The sequence below is a fragment of the Trematomus bernacchii genome, unplaced genomic scaffold (genome assembly GCF_902827165.1).
Source record: "Trematomus bernacchii unplaced genomic scaffold, fTreBer1.1, whole genome shotgun sequence".
NCBI classification, from domain to species: Eukaryota; Metazoa; Chordata; class Actinopteri; order Perciformes; family Nototheniidae; genus Trematomus; species Trematomus bernacchii.
In genome coordinates, this window is record NW_022987710.1 from 609,145 (window position 1) to 623,934 (window position 14,790).

The following is a 14,790-nucleotide window of genomic DNA, read 5'->3' on the forward strand; positions in this document are numbered from 1 at the left end:
GGGTCTTTATTTCCTGGTTCTCAAGAAAACAGGGGAATTCAGACCTATTCTAGATCTCCGGGGCCTGAATCACCACATTTCCTTCAGGAAATTCCGCATGTTAACTATGAAACAGTTACTGGGCTTGTGCAGCCAGGCGATTGGTTCACCACCATCGACCTGAAAGACGCGTACTTTAATGTAGAAATTGCTCCAGAGCACAGAAAGTATCTGCGTTTTTGCCTTCCAGGGGATAGCCTACGAGTACAACAGGCTGCCGTTCGGCTATTCCCTATCCCCACGCACATTCAGCAAATGTGTGGCCACAGCGCTTCAACCGCTGCGCGCCCACGGCATGAGAGTTTTCTTTTACCTAGACGACCTCATAGTCATGGCTGGGTCACAGTGTTCACGGACGCATCCAGAACGGGATGGGGAGGGACCTGCCTGAAGAGGGCTAAAGGTGGGCGCTGGGCTCTAACAGAGTCTCGACACAGCAACCTCCTAGAGCTGCGGGCGGTAGTGTTAGTCCTCCGGCATGTCAATTCGAGGGGCGGCCCCCTGCCAGGCGAATGGACGCTTCACCCGGAGGTGGTGAAGCAGATCTGGGCCCAGTTCGGGAGAGCGGAAGTGGATCTGTTCGCCAGCCGGCGCAACAGCCACTGTGCCCTGTGGTTTTCCATGGCCCTGAGCGATGACCCGCCCTTGGGGGTGGACGCGTTTGCACACGAGCCATGGCCAAGGAAGCTGCTATACGCCTTTCCACCGCTGCGTCTCATTCTCCCTCTCCTGGGGAGAGTGAGGCGAGAACGTCTGTCAGTCATCCTAGTAGCACCGGATCGCATCGGGGCTCCGTGGTACTCAGAGATGACACAGATGAAGGTGGGCCAGCCCTGGGCAATCCCCCAGTTCTGGGGGGCGATGTCTCAAGAAGCAGGTGCAATCGGGGCGTTACCCACTCTGGGCTGTCCTCTCCAGGCTTGGCTCCTGAGAGGGACAGGCTGAGACAGGGTGGATTGTCTGACAGCGTTATTCAGTCTATCCAGGCAGCTAGAGCAGAATCCACCACAGCCTGTTACAGGCCAAAGTGGCTGAGATTCCAGCATTGGTGTGAGGAGCGGGGAATAGAGCCCCTATCTTGTGAGTTAGGCTCTATTTTATCCTTCTTACAGTTACTGGTGGACAGAGGGCTGGCGCATTCCACAGTGAAGGTGTATGCAGCAGCCATCTCGTCCTGCCATGAGGGATTTGGCGGCAGGTCAGCCTTTGGTCAACCACTGATGTCGCGGTTTTTACAGGGGGTCAGGAGGCTGCGCCCAGTAGGGCACGCCTCCACCCCGCAGTGGGACCTGCCCCAAGTGCTCGAGGCTCTGGTCTTAGAACCATTTGAGCCTCTGGAGCTCTCCTCCCTGAAAGCACTGTCGTGGAAGACAGCTTTGCTTCTTGCCTTAACGTCAGCCAAAAGAGTGTCCGAGTTAACTGCTCTGTCGGTGCAACCGAGCTGTTTACTGATTCGGGATGACCAGAGCGACGCGACACTCAGACCGAACGCCTCCTTTGTGCCCAAGAGCCTAAGGAGTGCGTTCAGGTCGAGGGCTATTCAGTTAGGGGGTTTTAGTCTCCCCCCCCATGGTGGGACCAGGGAAGCTAAACTGCACCTCCTCTGCCCGGTGCATGCGCTAGCATGTTATGTGGAGCACACGGCTGCCCTTAGACGCACTGAACAGCTGTTTGTGTGCTTCAGGGGTAGGGTGATCGGGAAAGCTCTGTCCAAGAAACGCCTGGCAGGCTGGCTCTGTGAGTGCATTGCACATGCCTACGGACCGGCAGGGAGAGCCTGCCCCGCAGGGATTCGTGCGCACTCCACACGGGCTGTAGCTGCATCAACAGCCTTATTCAACGGTGTGAGTGTGGAGGATATATGCACAGCGGCGTCTTGGTCGACGCCAGGCCCCTTCATAAAGTTTGATCTCTTGGACATGTCTGGCTCTTTCTCCGCGTCAGTAGGCATCTGACCCCCTCCCCGGACGTAATGCACCTTCGCCTTTCCCGGGCCCTCTGAGGTCCTGGGATGGGCAAGGTAGCCCTCCACATTTTAGTGTCCACACACACGGGGTCAGTGTTTGAGTGTGGGGCATGGGCACTTGCACTCTCCCTGTGATCCTTAGGGACTCAGAGAGGTAGGTGCACAGTGAGCCCATACAGGGCTGGGGATTCTCCCCATCTGCCTATGGGCGGAGGGGGGGGGGGGCCCAGCCCTGATTTTTGAGCACACTTTCTGCGAGCACACTTTCTGCGAGCACACTTTCTGCGAGGTAAGCGCAGCAGGGTGTGCTCTGTCAGCCGCAGCCCAGACTTCTCCACGGTCACAACCGGGTTAAGGGAGAGTGTGGGGCAGCAGCTGCTGACCAGAAAAGCCGGTCAGGGTCAGTAGGGTGGAATGGTGTTGGACGACAGTGCGCGTATACATCAGGGCTCCACCCACTGTACCCATAGAGTCCAGTAGAGGGCGGAGCCTGTGAGAGATATAACGCTGGGTTACGTATTGTAACCCTTGTTATATTAACCCTCTACTCAGGGCACTGTCTGTCCTATTCCGCTCGCTGAAGAGAGGTGTAGGATGATAGTCAGGAGGCGAGGCCTCCTTTTATACGGTGAGATGCGCGCGCATTCAGGTAGGCCCGCCCCGGGGCCGGCTACGTCTATAGAAATCTCAGTAGGTGAATGCTTGCATAGAGGGTAGGACCCATAGAGTCCAGTCGAGGGCTCCGCCTGTGTTAATATAACAAGGGTTACAATACGTAACCCAGCGTTTCTACAACAAGCTGTAGGAGAGCTCTCTCCTGTCAGACTGAGAGAGATAACTACAGCTCAGTGAGGTAAAGGACTCTCTGAGGGTTTAGATAGTTCACTTTAGTCTAAGTTATCTCAGTGTCAAACCTTTTGGTCACTATTTATGTAAACAAATATTTCCAAGGCACACCTTTATATGATCTTTATAGTTTCCAAAAAATAAGAGAATAAATCAAAACAGGTGTGAAATAATTCCAATTCATACTATAGGAAAGTAAAACAAGAATACAGTTTAAAAGGGGAGTAATTAGTCAAATATGCACAAAGAAAAAGTAAATCTGTTTACAGTTCTGTTTCACATGGGTGTTGTTGAGAGATGTATCCATAGATCTAGTCCTTAATTTTGGCCTCCAGATTGATGCATTTAACTTCAAAATGTAAAACAAATCTTCCCGGGGGAGCATGCCCCCTGGACCCCCCAAGAGGATGTTAGGTTCACCCCCCAATTAAACATATTCAAATGAATAGGATACTAAATACATTCGTACACTTTTATAACGTAAACTATATCCATATGCTTCTGTTTTGGTAGTCGTGCCACAACATGCATGCGCGAGTCATAGGTGCGCTCCGGCACTTTAGCAGATTAGCACTACACCCCTGCCTGCACTTCACCTCCAAGCAGAGGTCGCGTTAACCAATTTTTTTTTAACAATGACGGAAAAATCAGAAAGCCGTCCGTCATTTTGACAGATTAGAACAAACTCCGAACAGCGCCAAAGTTTCCCCGCAGCGGGGCTCCGGTATTATGCCGTGTTATGCATGCCAAAAGGAAATGATATTGTTTCCAAACCTAAATTTGCCGAACAGATCAACGAAAGTATTTGCTTTACGCTGTGCGCGTTCCCGCGAGGTGCTGTGGGCATGCATAACACAGTTCACGAGCGTGCTCTCTCCTCCCCCCCGGCAGAGTTGTGTACAGGCCGACGGGTAATAATGGATTTGGACGGACATTTTGCGATCCTGTCCGTCAAAATGACGGGCAGCGAAAAAGTCTAGCGCAACCTCTGCCTCCACGGTATATAAATATCAGCCGTTATTTACGTTATTACCCGGCTGTTATTGATATATTTATCCTCGCTCCTAACGTTAGTTTTAAAGACCCTCAGATTATAAATTGAACCCTGTGTGAAGGGCTCCATCTCCACTTTTAAATATTATTATATATTTCCAACAAAGGGCATTATAATTAAACTTGGAGCAGACTGAGAAGGACTTTACTGATACACATGCTTATATGTAAATAAAGGAGTACTGGCACTTTTTTCCCCCAACTTCAAGCACTGCATACAATAACTTTGATGAATCCATCTGACTTTAGTGAGCCTTTGATTTTTCATCTGGTCCACCAGCAGGTCAAAGTTGCCAAACTTCTTCTTCAAAAAATAACATATTCTATGTTATACTTAGAGGGACTGACTGTAAATTAAGTCAGCCCACTAAAATAAGGTTTTTAAAGGCTTATGGTCGCTGCTCTTCCTTGTATTAGCCTTCACAGTCCGGCCTCTCCTGAACTATTATTAAAGTATATGCACAGTATAGTATGAAAATGTAAGCAAATAAATGAATGAAATAAACAAGAACTACATTAATAACTTTTCTATATCTTCTTGCTCCCCCCCCCCCCCCCCCCCCCCCCCCCCCTCTGCAGGCATGAAGATCGTGTACATGCACGATGACACAGAGACCCTGCAGGACGCGGTGGCTCTGCAGCTGACAGACGGTGTCCACACAGTGCAGGGGAGGGCCAGGGTCACCGTGCTGCCACTGAACGATGAGAGGCCACGGCTGCTGAGGTACACACACACACACACACACACACACACACACACACACACACACACACACACACACACACACACACACACACACACACGGACACAAAAGGGATTTCCAGGCATGCATAAGTTAAAAAATAACTTCAGTTCTTCAGTTTACATGAGCACAAGCACTTTACATCACGAGTCTGCATACACTCCTCTTGTCCAATCTGCGATCCCTTTACCTTTGCGCGCTTCACCTGATGGACTCCCGAGCTGCCCCCCCCCGTGCCTGTGTAAGCTTCACTAATTTTAGCATTGCACATATATAAATCGAATAAACACAGGTTACAAAAACATACAAAAACAAACAACATAAGTTTCATGTTAATCACCAAGCCTACTTTTACTATGGGTCCCACACTCTCCCCTCCAAAATGAATGTCGTCTCGACATTAGGCAAGGCAAGGCAAGGCAAGTTTATTTATATAGCACCTTTCAGCACACGGCAATTCAATGTGCTTTACAAAATAAAATAAAATACATTTACGATGAAATACAGCAGAAACACATTATAAAATGGCATTTAAAAACAGGCATTGAAAAGCAGAGATAATAAGATAAACACAACAGGTATAGAATACATGAATAGAAGCCATACTGCAGCTCAATCAAAAGCAGCGGCAACAATATGAGTTTTCAGTCTGGATTTGAAAATAGTAAGAGTTGCAGCGGACCTGCAGGATTCAGGGAGTTTGTTCCAGATAGTCGGGGCATAATAGCTAAACGCTGCCTCTCCATGTTTAGTTCTTACTCTTGGAACAGAGAGCAGACCCGTCCCAGAAGACCTGAGACTCCTGGATGGTTCATAGTTATGCAGGAGATAGTTAAAATAATTTGGTCCTAAACCATTCAGTGTTTTAAAAACCAGCAGCAGTATTTTATAATCGATTCTTTGACAGACTGGAAGCCAGTGTAAAGACTTCAGAATTGGACTGATGTGATCCACTCTTTTAGTGTTAGTGAGGAATGTGAGTGAGAATTATGATTTCCCAGAGTTCTTATGTCTTCAACTGGTGAGTTATAGAGGTAGCTTACATGGAATTCAGTCTTTGGGGATACTCTGTACAACAACAGTCTTGGACATGACATGCATCTTCCTCTTGATGTCATGCAACAGAAATCACTGACCAGGCGATAACTGAAATGCTACTCTGCTACTCAGGCAGCTAAGTATCTTGGACTGAAAGGTTTCTTACCCTATTACTACCTATAACCCATAACACAGACCCATATATATACTGTATGCCTCACATATCCCAGCAAACTTCTATGTGTCAGTGGTCTGGTTCTGGTACTTTACCGGTTAACTTACATGAATTACTGTACTAAACTGCATAAATCCACTGTGCTGTCCCCGGTATATGTAGTGTATATAGCTTAACAGCCAGATAAACTCCCTCCGTACACCAAGACTCTGAAGACGTGAATCCTTTGCCCACAGGTTTATTGTTATAAGGATGGTGTGAAACTAAAATAAACAAAACAAAATATAATAAATTCTATGATCATTTTTACATACACAAATATGCACAATGTATATAAATCAACACAGCTTTAACATGAATTGAATTGCCTAATTATATTTACTGTAAGCTTTTTAATTTAACTTAAAGTGCACCTATCATGCTATTTTTAGGCATATATTATGGGTCTCAGATGTATACAAATATATAAAAACATGTCTATGATGTGTTTTTCTCAAAATACAAACAGATCATACATTTTAGACATCCCTCATGTCCCTCTATTCCAGGGTTGCGGTCGAATAGTCCAAAAATCAGCTCCTAACGTCTATCCCTATCGTCTATCCCTTGACCTCGGAGTGAAACGTCATGGGGTTAAGGGATAGTGGATAGGAGAATTCAAAAGGACTTAGGAGAAGAGACTGCGGTACTTTAGAGAATCCGACTGCACTTTCACTATCCAACGTGTTTATGATGCGCCAGCGGAGGTCATAAATGTGCGTCTGCTGCTGTGGGTAAACTATGGAAACTACAGTTTTCTATACAGCGGACTACAACATGGATGTTTAATAAGAACGAGGGACTACTGTAAACTCATCTAGAGACTCTGCACCGTGCTCTGATGCTGTTGATTTATGCTTTATGAACAACAACAGAGAAACATATTCTTCATGACCAAAGTTGGAATTGAAATAAAAAAGGAAAGTGAAACTTATGCTCGTCATCTTCTTCCTCCGGTCCACATTAATACAAATGATCCCAATACGTATGATTGTATGAACTATGAAAAGATCTTAAAATCAATACAAATGTATTTATTATAAACGTTAGTCCTTAACATCTATCACTGTGTATATCACCATTCAAACATCTTTTTAAAGTTGAACAAACCCCACACAGCTCAGTAAAGACTGTGAAATGTTGACTTTATTTGATCATTTCAGTAAAAACTAATATTTCTCTTTTTGATTATAATACTGATGATCGTTCAAATCAAAGCACTTAATAAGCACCGTAACTTTCATGATATCATTCCTCGGTCATAATCGGTTGTTTCCGTGAATGGCCGAATGTTGTGAGACGGCAAATGCTGCGTCTGCAAGGCATTGTGGGGCAGCATTTTCTCCTCTCCTTTCGTAAAGGGAGGTCCAGTGGTTCCTAAGCTAAAGGAAGTTATAAAGGAAGTTTGAAACCTCCTTTCCTATCATCTAGAGCAGGGGTTTTCAAAGTGTGGGAAGGTGAGCCTCCCCTCAGAGAACATAAGAACAGCCGCGACCCCCCTCCCAATTATTATTGCTATTATTATTGTTGTTGTTGCTATAATGCAGGGGTATTCAATTGCATTTCAAAGAGGTCCAGTAAGAGAAAATGTCATTACATGCTTTGTTTTCGCTGTCTACCTTTCTCTTTTTTGAGCACGCCATTTGAAATTACTCACTGACTGCACCGATTTGATTGGCTGAGTAGCGTCACCTCCTTAAAACATTAAACAATAACTTTTTAAAACATTTTTATCTTTATGTTTTAAACATACATTTTTGTTATGTTTTAAACACTACATTTTTTACATTTTCAACATCGTCGATAAATCCTTATATGCTCCCGTCAACACACTTAACGTCAACTTTGCCTCCTTACTACACTCACCCCTACTTTAGTGGGAACAATGAGTCTGCGTCTTTGATGCGCACAGGCGGATGATGCAGGGATCAGAGTCCTACATCGGGTCGGGTACCCGACGGGTGACCCACAAAAAAAGTGATTCGCGGGTGGTATTTTTTCAAAGAAAAATCCGGGTTCGCTTCTGGGTAAAACAAAGAAGATGCGGGTCGGGTCGCGGGTGTTGCATAATAAATATATTTATATAATAATAATTTAATTTAATGTTTAAAGATTCCTCAGACCTCTCCCCCGCGCATAATCATAATATCTACACCGCATCAATCTGCTGCTGAGCGCGCCACATTCGAAATGGCTGAGGTGAAGCTCTCTAGCGGAGAATACAGCATTGTAAATAACTCTTCCTCGAGCGAAATCCAACGTCTGGGAGGCTTTTGGTATATAACCAACCAACATCCCACGCTTTTTGAGCCAAATACGCTGTGTGTGTTAATAATTGCATGTTTTCACTGCTCACAGGATATGCGGGTTCGGGTCGGTTTGCGGATCTTGTGCCGACGGGGCGGGTTCGGTATTGCACGTCGCGGGTACGGGGCGGGAGCGGGTCTTGAAAATCAGATCCGTGCAGGACTCTGGCGGGGATGCAATGTAGACAGGAATAAACCAGGCGGCAAACTCTGGGGCAGAGCCGGGACGCCAATAAGGAAGTGCCAAAATCATTCGGGATATAGTTAGATTCCACCTTAATGATTATTAATTGTTGAGTGAATTGTTTTATAAAACGCGACCCTTTTATTTATATTAGGTCTTAAAGTTTTTGCATAAATTAGGGCGTTCCTCGGCAGCGGCTTCGGACGTCGCCCTCGCTTTCATCGGCGCCTGGGTGGCGCACTACTGGACCCTGCCTGACCTCTCCTCTAACCGCGGCTCACGGTTCCCCTCGACAGTTTCGGATGTCGCCCATGCTTTCATCGGCCGAAGTGGCGCGCTTCGGGACCCTGTCTGGCCTCTCCTCTGTCCACGGCTCCTTCCTCCCAGGGAGACTGCTCCTGCCTCCCGGGGATACCGCTCATTCCTCCCGAGGACTTCGTGTCCACCGCCGCTGCGCGTTGCCTGCGGCCGGGCTGCGCTCCTCCCTGCTGGGGACCACCGGGATATTCATGCCCATCCCCACGTCGCGGCTCAGCGACCCAGTTTTCTACGGCTGGCGGATGTGTTCTTCGTTCGCCTCAACGCCTACCCCTGCGGCCCCCCTACGACTGCCTGTTCCATGGCCCGGCCCTCACCTGCAACCCCACCCTCCTCAGCCCCTGTGGTGCTTCCTCCCGGAAGCGAGGATTGTGCCATGTTTGAATTCTGGGGGGGCTTGTGTAGTGATCACTTATTAATACATAATTCACTCATGGAACTACAGGTTGGGGGTATTGTTCCGCACGGACACTTATGCTTACTGTACCTCCGGGGTATATACTGTGTCCTCCTTCCTTTCTCTTTCTCTTGTCTTCCCGGTCTTCAAGCCAGCAACATGTGCTTTTCTGCTGCTCAATAAAGTAAACTTTGCACGTTCGATGCACCGCCTCCGACTCTCATCTCTCGGCACTACACTGTAAGCTTTTTAATGTATTTATTGTAATTCTAGAACTTAAACAGTTATAAATGGCATCATATTTTAAACATCTAATCAATGCTTCTTTGCTCTTTTTTGTTCTCTCTGAGATGTCTGTGATGCTAGCTTGTATGCATCTTGCATCCTTCTTCTCCACTTACTTGCATATTCACTTTGAGAAGTATTCTGGTCACATGGAGTCAGGCCGAACATGATGTCAACAGGTAGCCGAGGATTTCTACCATAGAGGAGTTAGTAAGGAGCATAACCTGTTGCTTCACTGCGCGTACAGTCATATGCGTGCACAACCTTCGCTAGAGAGCTTTTCCAGTCTGACTTTGCTTCCTCTGTCAGGTTCCTGAGCATGGACAGGAGTGTTCGGTTGAATCTCTCAGCTTGACCGTTTCCGGCAGGGTGGTAAGGTGTTGTATGTGAGCCTTGGATGCCACAGTACTCTTCAAGCTGAGAGAACAGCTTCTTCTCAAACTCTATGCCCTGGTTGTGATGCAATTTGGCAGGAAATCCAAACTTGAGCACAAAGTCTCCAAAGATCTTCTCTTCTGAGCTCCCATAATGAGGGGTCTGAGCTCCCATGAAAGCAGTGAAATCATACATCTGTGGGGGTCGCTAATACATTACCAACAACCATTATTTTAATCACAAATAATGCATTTTTCAATGTAATGAGTATTATTTATTATTTTCCAAAAGAACTACGCATCGTATTCTCTCTTGAATGACAATATGCCTGCACTCTGGGTCGTAGTGCTGCCGGAGAGTCCGCCCGCCCACACATACACATACAGTGCATCTGGAAAGTATTCACACCCCTTAACTTTTTCCACATTTTGTTATGTTACAGCCTTATTTCAAAATGGATTAAATTCATTTATTTTCTCAACATTCTACACACAATACCCCATAATGACAAAGTGAAAAAAGTTGTAAAAGAATATTTGCAAATTAATTAAAAACAAAACACTCAAATATCACATGTACATAAGTATTCAAACCCTTTACTCAATACTTTGTTGAAGCACATTTGGCAGCAATTACAGCCTCAAGTCTTTTTGAGTATGATGCTACAAGCTTGGCACACCTATCTTTGGGCAGTTTCTCCCATTGTTCTTTGCAGATCGTCTCAAGCTCCATCAGGTTGGATGGGGAATGCCGTGCACAGCCATTTTCAGATCTCTCCAGAGATGTTCAATCGGGTTCAAGTCTGGGCTCTGGGTGGGCCACTCAAGGACATTCACAGACTTATCCTGAAGCCACTCCTTTGTTATCGTGGCTGTGTGCTTAGGGTCGTTGTCCTGTTGAAGGGTGAACCTTCTCCCCAGTCTGAGGTCCAGAGCGCTTGATCCTGACTAGTCTCCAAGTTCCTGCAGCTGAAAAACATCCCCACAGCATGATGCTGCCACCACCATGCTTCACTGTAGGGATGGTATTGGCCAGGTGATGAGCGGTGCCTGGTTTCCTCCAGACATGATGTTCGGCATTTAGGCCAAATTTGGTTTCATCAGACCAGACAATTTGGTTTCTCATGGTCTGAGTGTCCTCTAGGTGCTCCATGGGGGCTTTCATGTGCCTTTTACTGAGGAGTGGCTTCCTTCTGGCCATTCTACCATAAAAGCCTGATTGGTGGAGTGCTGCAGAGATGGTTGTCCTTCTGGAAGGTTCTCCCATCTCCACAGAGGAACACTGGAGCTCTGTCAGAGTGATCATCAGGTTCTTGGTCACCTCTCTGACGAAGGTCCTTCTCCCCCGATGTTCAGTTTGGTTTGGGCAGCAAGCTCTAGGAGGAGCCCTGGTGGTTTCAAACATCTTCCATTTGCAAATGATGGAGACCACTGTGCTCGTTGGGACGTTCATTGCTGCAGACATTTTTCTGTACCCTTCCCCAGAACCGTGCCTTGATACAATCCTGTCTCTGAGGTCTACAGACAATTCCCAGGACCTCATGACTTGGTTTGTGGTCTGATATGCACTGTCAACGGTGGGACCTCATATAGACAGGTGTGTACCTTTCCAAGTCATGTCCAATCAATTTAGTTTACAGGTGGACTCCAGTCAAGTTATAGAAACATCTCAAGGATGATCAGTGGAAACGGGATGCACCTGAGCTCAATTTTCAGTGTCTTAACAAAGGGTGTGAATACTTATGTACATGTGATATTTCATTGTATTATTTTTAACACATTTGCAAAAAACTTTTTAAAAACGTTTTCAGTATTGGGCATTGTGTTTAGAATGTTGAGAAACATTTTTTATTTAATCAATTTTGAAATAAGGCTTTAAAACAGGGGTGGGGAACCTTTTTCCTCTCGAGGGCCATTTCAATTTTTTCAACATCCTCCGAGGGCCGTACAAATTATTGACCTCTGCTTAACCTGTTAAGCACCGAGCCTGTTTTTCATGTTTCAGGCTCGAAAATGACATGCCCAAAACAAATGACTACAACTTAACTTCTAAAAGGGTTATATGAATAATTTCTTTTATCAAAGCAAGGTTACATCTGTGAGTTGGATGTAGAAGTGTCAGAACAATATAAATGTTTTTTATTTTAAAGAAAATTCAGATTTTACATAGTAAAAAACTGTAAATTATAGTGTCCGTCCAAAAATTATTTTTTACAGATCGTGAAAACTACCCTTGGATCATGGGTTAGTAGACTAAAAGCTTTAGGAATCCAAAGTACAACATATAATAAGTACCCTGTATCAAGATTGATGCAAAACAAGTGAAATTTGACCTTTTTAGAGAGATTTAGCCAAAAAACCCCACTTCTGGGGTCATTTGGGTGGATTTGACCTATCTCTGGCCCCCCTTGGTCGATTTGGATCGTTGACACACCTTTCTGACCGTTCGAGCCAATAGAATCGAAGGGGGAGGCCCACACACACACTCATTGTAAAGAGAAAAGGTGAGGGCTGCGCGTTTAGAAATGAAACTAGATTTGCAGATTTTCTCCTTCTGGAGTTTGGAAACTAAAAAGCAGTTTTATTGCTTATGGATTATCAGAAATAATTTCAAAGAAGGCACAGATACATAGGATGAACCTATGGATTAACTGCAGTATCGTTTTTTTTATCGTTTGAATGCCATTGAAGACCAGTTTTGACCAAGGTAAGCCATGTTAGCGTTTCTAGCTACTTAGCTCCACATGTTATGATGTACGCTTTCGTTTATAGCGTCGCGAATGTTTATCACTGAGTGTTGAGGAGGGCACCACTAGATTCAGTGTCTCCAGGACACCAAAAACGAGTGGTTTGTTGTGCATCTAGGATAAGTAATAAGGGAGTTATGAGTGAGTTTAAGTGCCGTTTTAGGTTACATTTTTTCGCTCGCGGATAATTCAGAGGCTGAGTGCTAGCATTGTGGGTTTTTTTTAAAAAAAAAATGTAAAAAGATCAGTTAGCTGAGTTTCTTCCCGTTACATGGATATAACACATTCATAGTTTTATTCAATATTAAGATTCCTTAGACGTTGTTTCCTGCAAATGACGCGTTTATCCGCCCGGTACCGGGCGGAAGGTGCGTAACAGGTTAAAAAAACTAAAATCACAGCCCATTCATTTGGCCTTTCTTTCATGCTGTGCAAAGAAAAAGCAACCTCTTAATCCAGATATCTTACCATGACTCGCGCATGCATTCACATGCACGGTTGTGGCATGACCACCAAAACAGAAAGATATGGACACAAGATGTGTGCAAATGTATTTAGTTTCCTATCCATGTGGCGACTGGTCATTAGGGGCAGGTGGGGCACAGCCCAGTGTCAGCAGAAAGTATTACAAATAATGATTACAAAAAATGCAAAACAAATAAAAATAAAAATATAAAATATATTTTAAGATCATGGTTAATCACCTGATTCGTCTGTACATTGCTGTTTTAGTCTGTATTCTTCTAATTAGTGTCTACAGTGTGTGCCTATTGAGCTGTTTAGAGCCATGTGGGACAAAACCTGATCATGCCCCTCCCTCTCACTGTCTAAGTGAACGGTGACTGTAAAAACTACACTGCGCATGCTCAGAGTATTTTCCTATTTAATGTGTGTGGCAAAAAAATAATGACCATAGGGGCACTGAGCTGCCATCCCCACCATACGTCATCTCACATAATTCAAAGCTGATTGGCTGTAAGTACGTGTGCCGCGAAAAGTGTGGTGTGTGAAGAGGAGACGAGAGAGGTGCAGTGACGCGTCCTAAAACCCGGAAGTAAGCTGCGCATGGCTTCCCTCGACAAAAAAGCAATGAGGTTTCTCCATAGGATTTTAGAAAATAGCTCGAAATAAGATCTGTGGGAAACGTACCTGTTAGATAAATGCACGTTTTGTTCAGCCGGATAATATCCACATGTGTCTACCCTACTTTTATAATTTTTGAATCATAAATCTATCGATTAGATTTATGATAGACTTTTGAAACTACAAGAAGATAAGGAGGACTTTTACAAAAAAGTAATAGAAATTTTTGTCCAGAAGGATAGGCAAATGGACTTCATCTTCAAGTCAAGGTAAGACCGCAATTTTATTGAAAATGGGATCTTACTAAGAGAGAACAATTCAATATTTAACCTGTTACGCACGGCCCCCCCGGTAGCGGGCGGATAAACGCGTCATTTGCAGGAAACAACGTCTAAGGAATCTTAATATTTAATAAACTATGAATGTTTTATATCCATGTAACGGGAAGAAACTCAGCTAACTGATCTTTTTAATTTTTTTTTCCAAAAAAACCCCACAATGCTAACACTCAGCCTCTGAATTATCCACGAGCGAAAAAATGTAACCTAAAACGGCACTTAAACTCACAATAACTCCCTTATTACTTATCCTAGATGCACAGCCAACCACTCGTTTTTGTTCTCCTGGAGACACTGATTCTAGGGGTGCCCACCTCAACACTCAGTGATAGACATTTGCGACGCTATAAACGAAAGCGTACATCATAACGTGGAGCGAGGTAGCTAGAAACGCTAACATGGCTTACCTTGGTCAAAACTGGTCTTCAATGGCATTAAAACGATAAAAATACGATGCTGCAGTTAATCCATAGGTTCATCCAATGTATCTGTGCCCTCTTTGAAATGATTTCTGATAATCCATAAGCAATAAAACTGCTTTTTCGTTTCCAAATGCCAGAGCTAGAGATCGCTTCACTCTGCTGCACATTTACATGCGCGCAGCCCCCACCTTTTCTCTTCACAACGTGTGTGTGTGGGAGCCTCCCCCTTCGATTATATTGGCTCTAACGGTCAGAAAGAGGTGTCAACCATCCAAATCGACCAAGGGGGGCCAGAGATATGGAAAAAACCCCATTTTCACCCAAATCACCTCAGAGGTGGGGTGGTTTTGGCTAAACCTCTCTAAAAAGGTCAAATGTCACTTGTTTTGCATCAATCTTGATACAGGGTACTTATTATATGTTGTACTTTAGATTCC

The 14,790-nt window shown here is 44.9% G+C and overlaps 1 protein-coding gene across 1 annotated transcript in view; it reads left to right on the plus strand.

Annotated features, from left to right (window-relative positions):
- Positions 1-14,790, plus strand: part of frem1b (Fras1 related extracellular matrix 1b) — a 139,618-nt gene that overhangs the window by 67,048 nt on the left and 57,780 nt on the right. Inside the window, 1 exon segment of the mRNA XM_034141012.1 lies at positions 4,484-4,628. Within this exon segment, the coding sequence (XP_033996903.1) occupies positions 4,484-4,628 (145 nt within the window).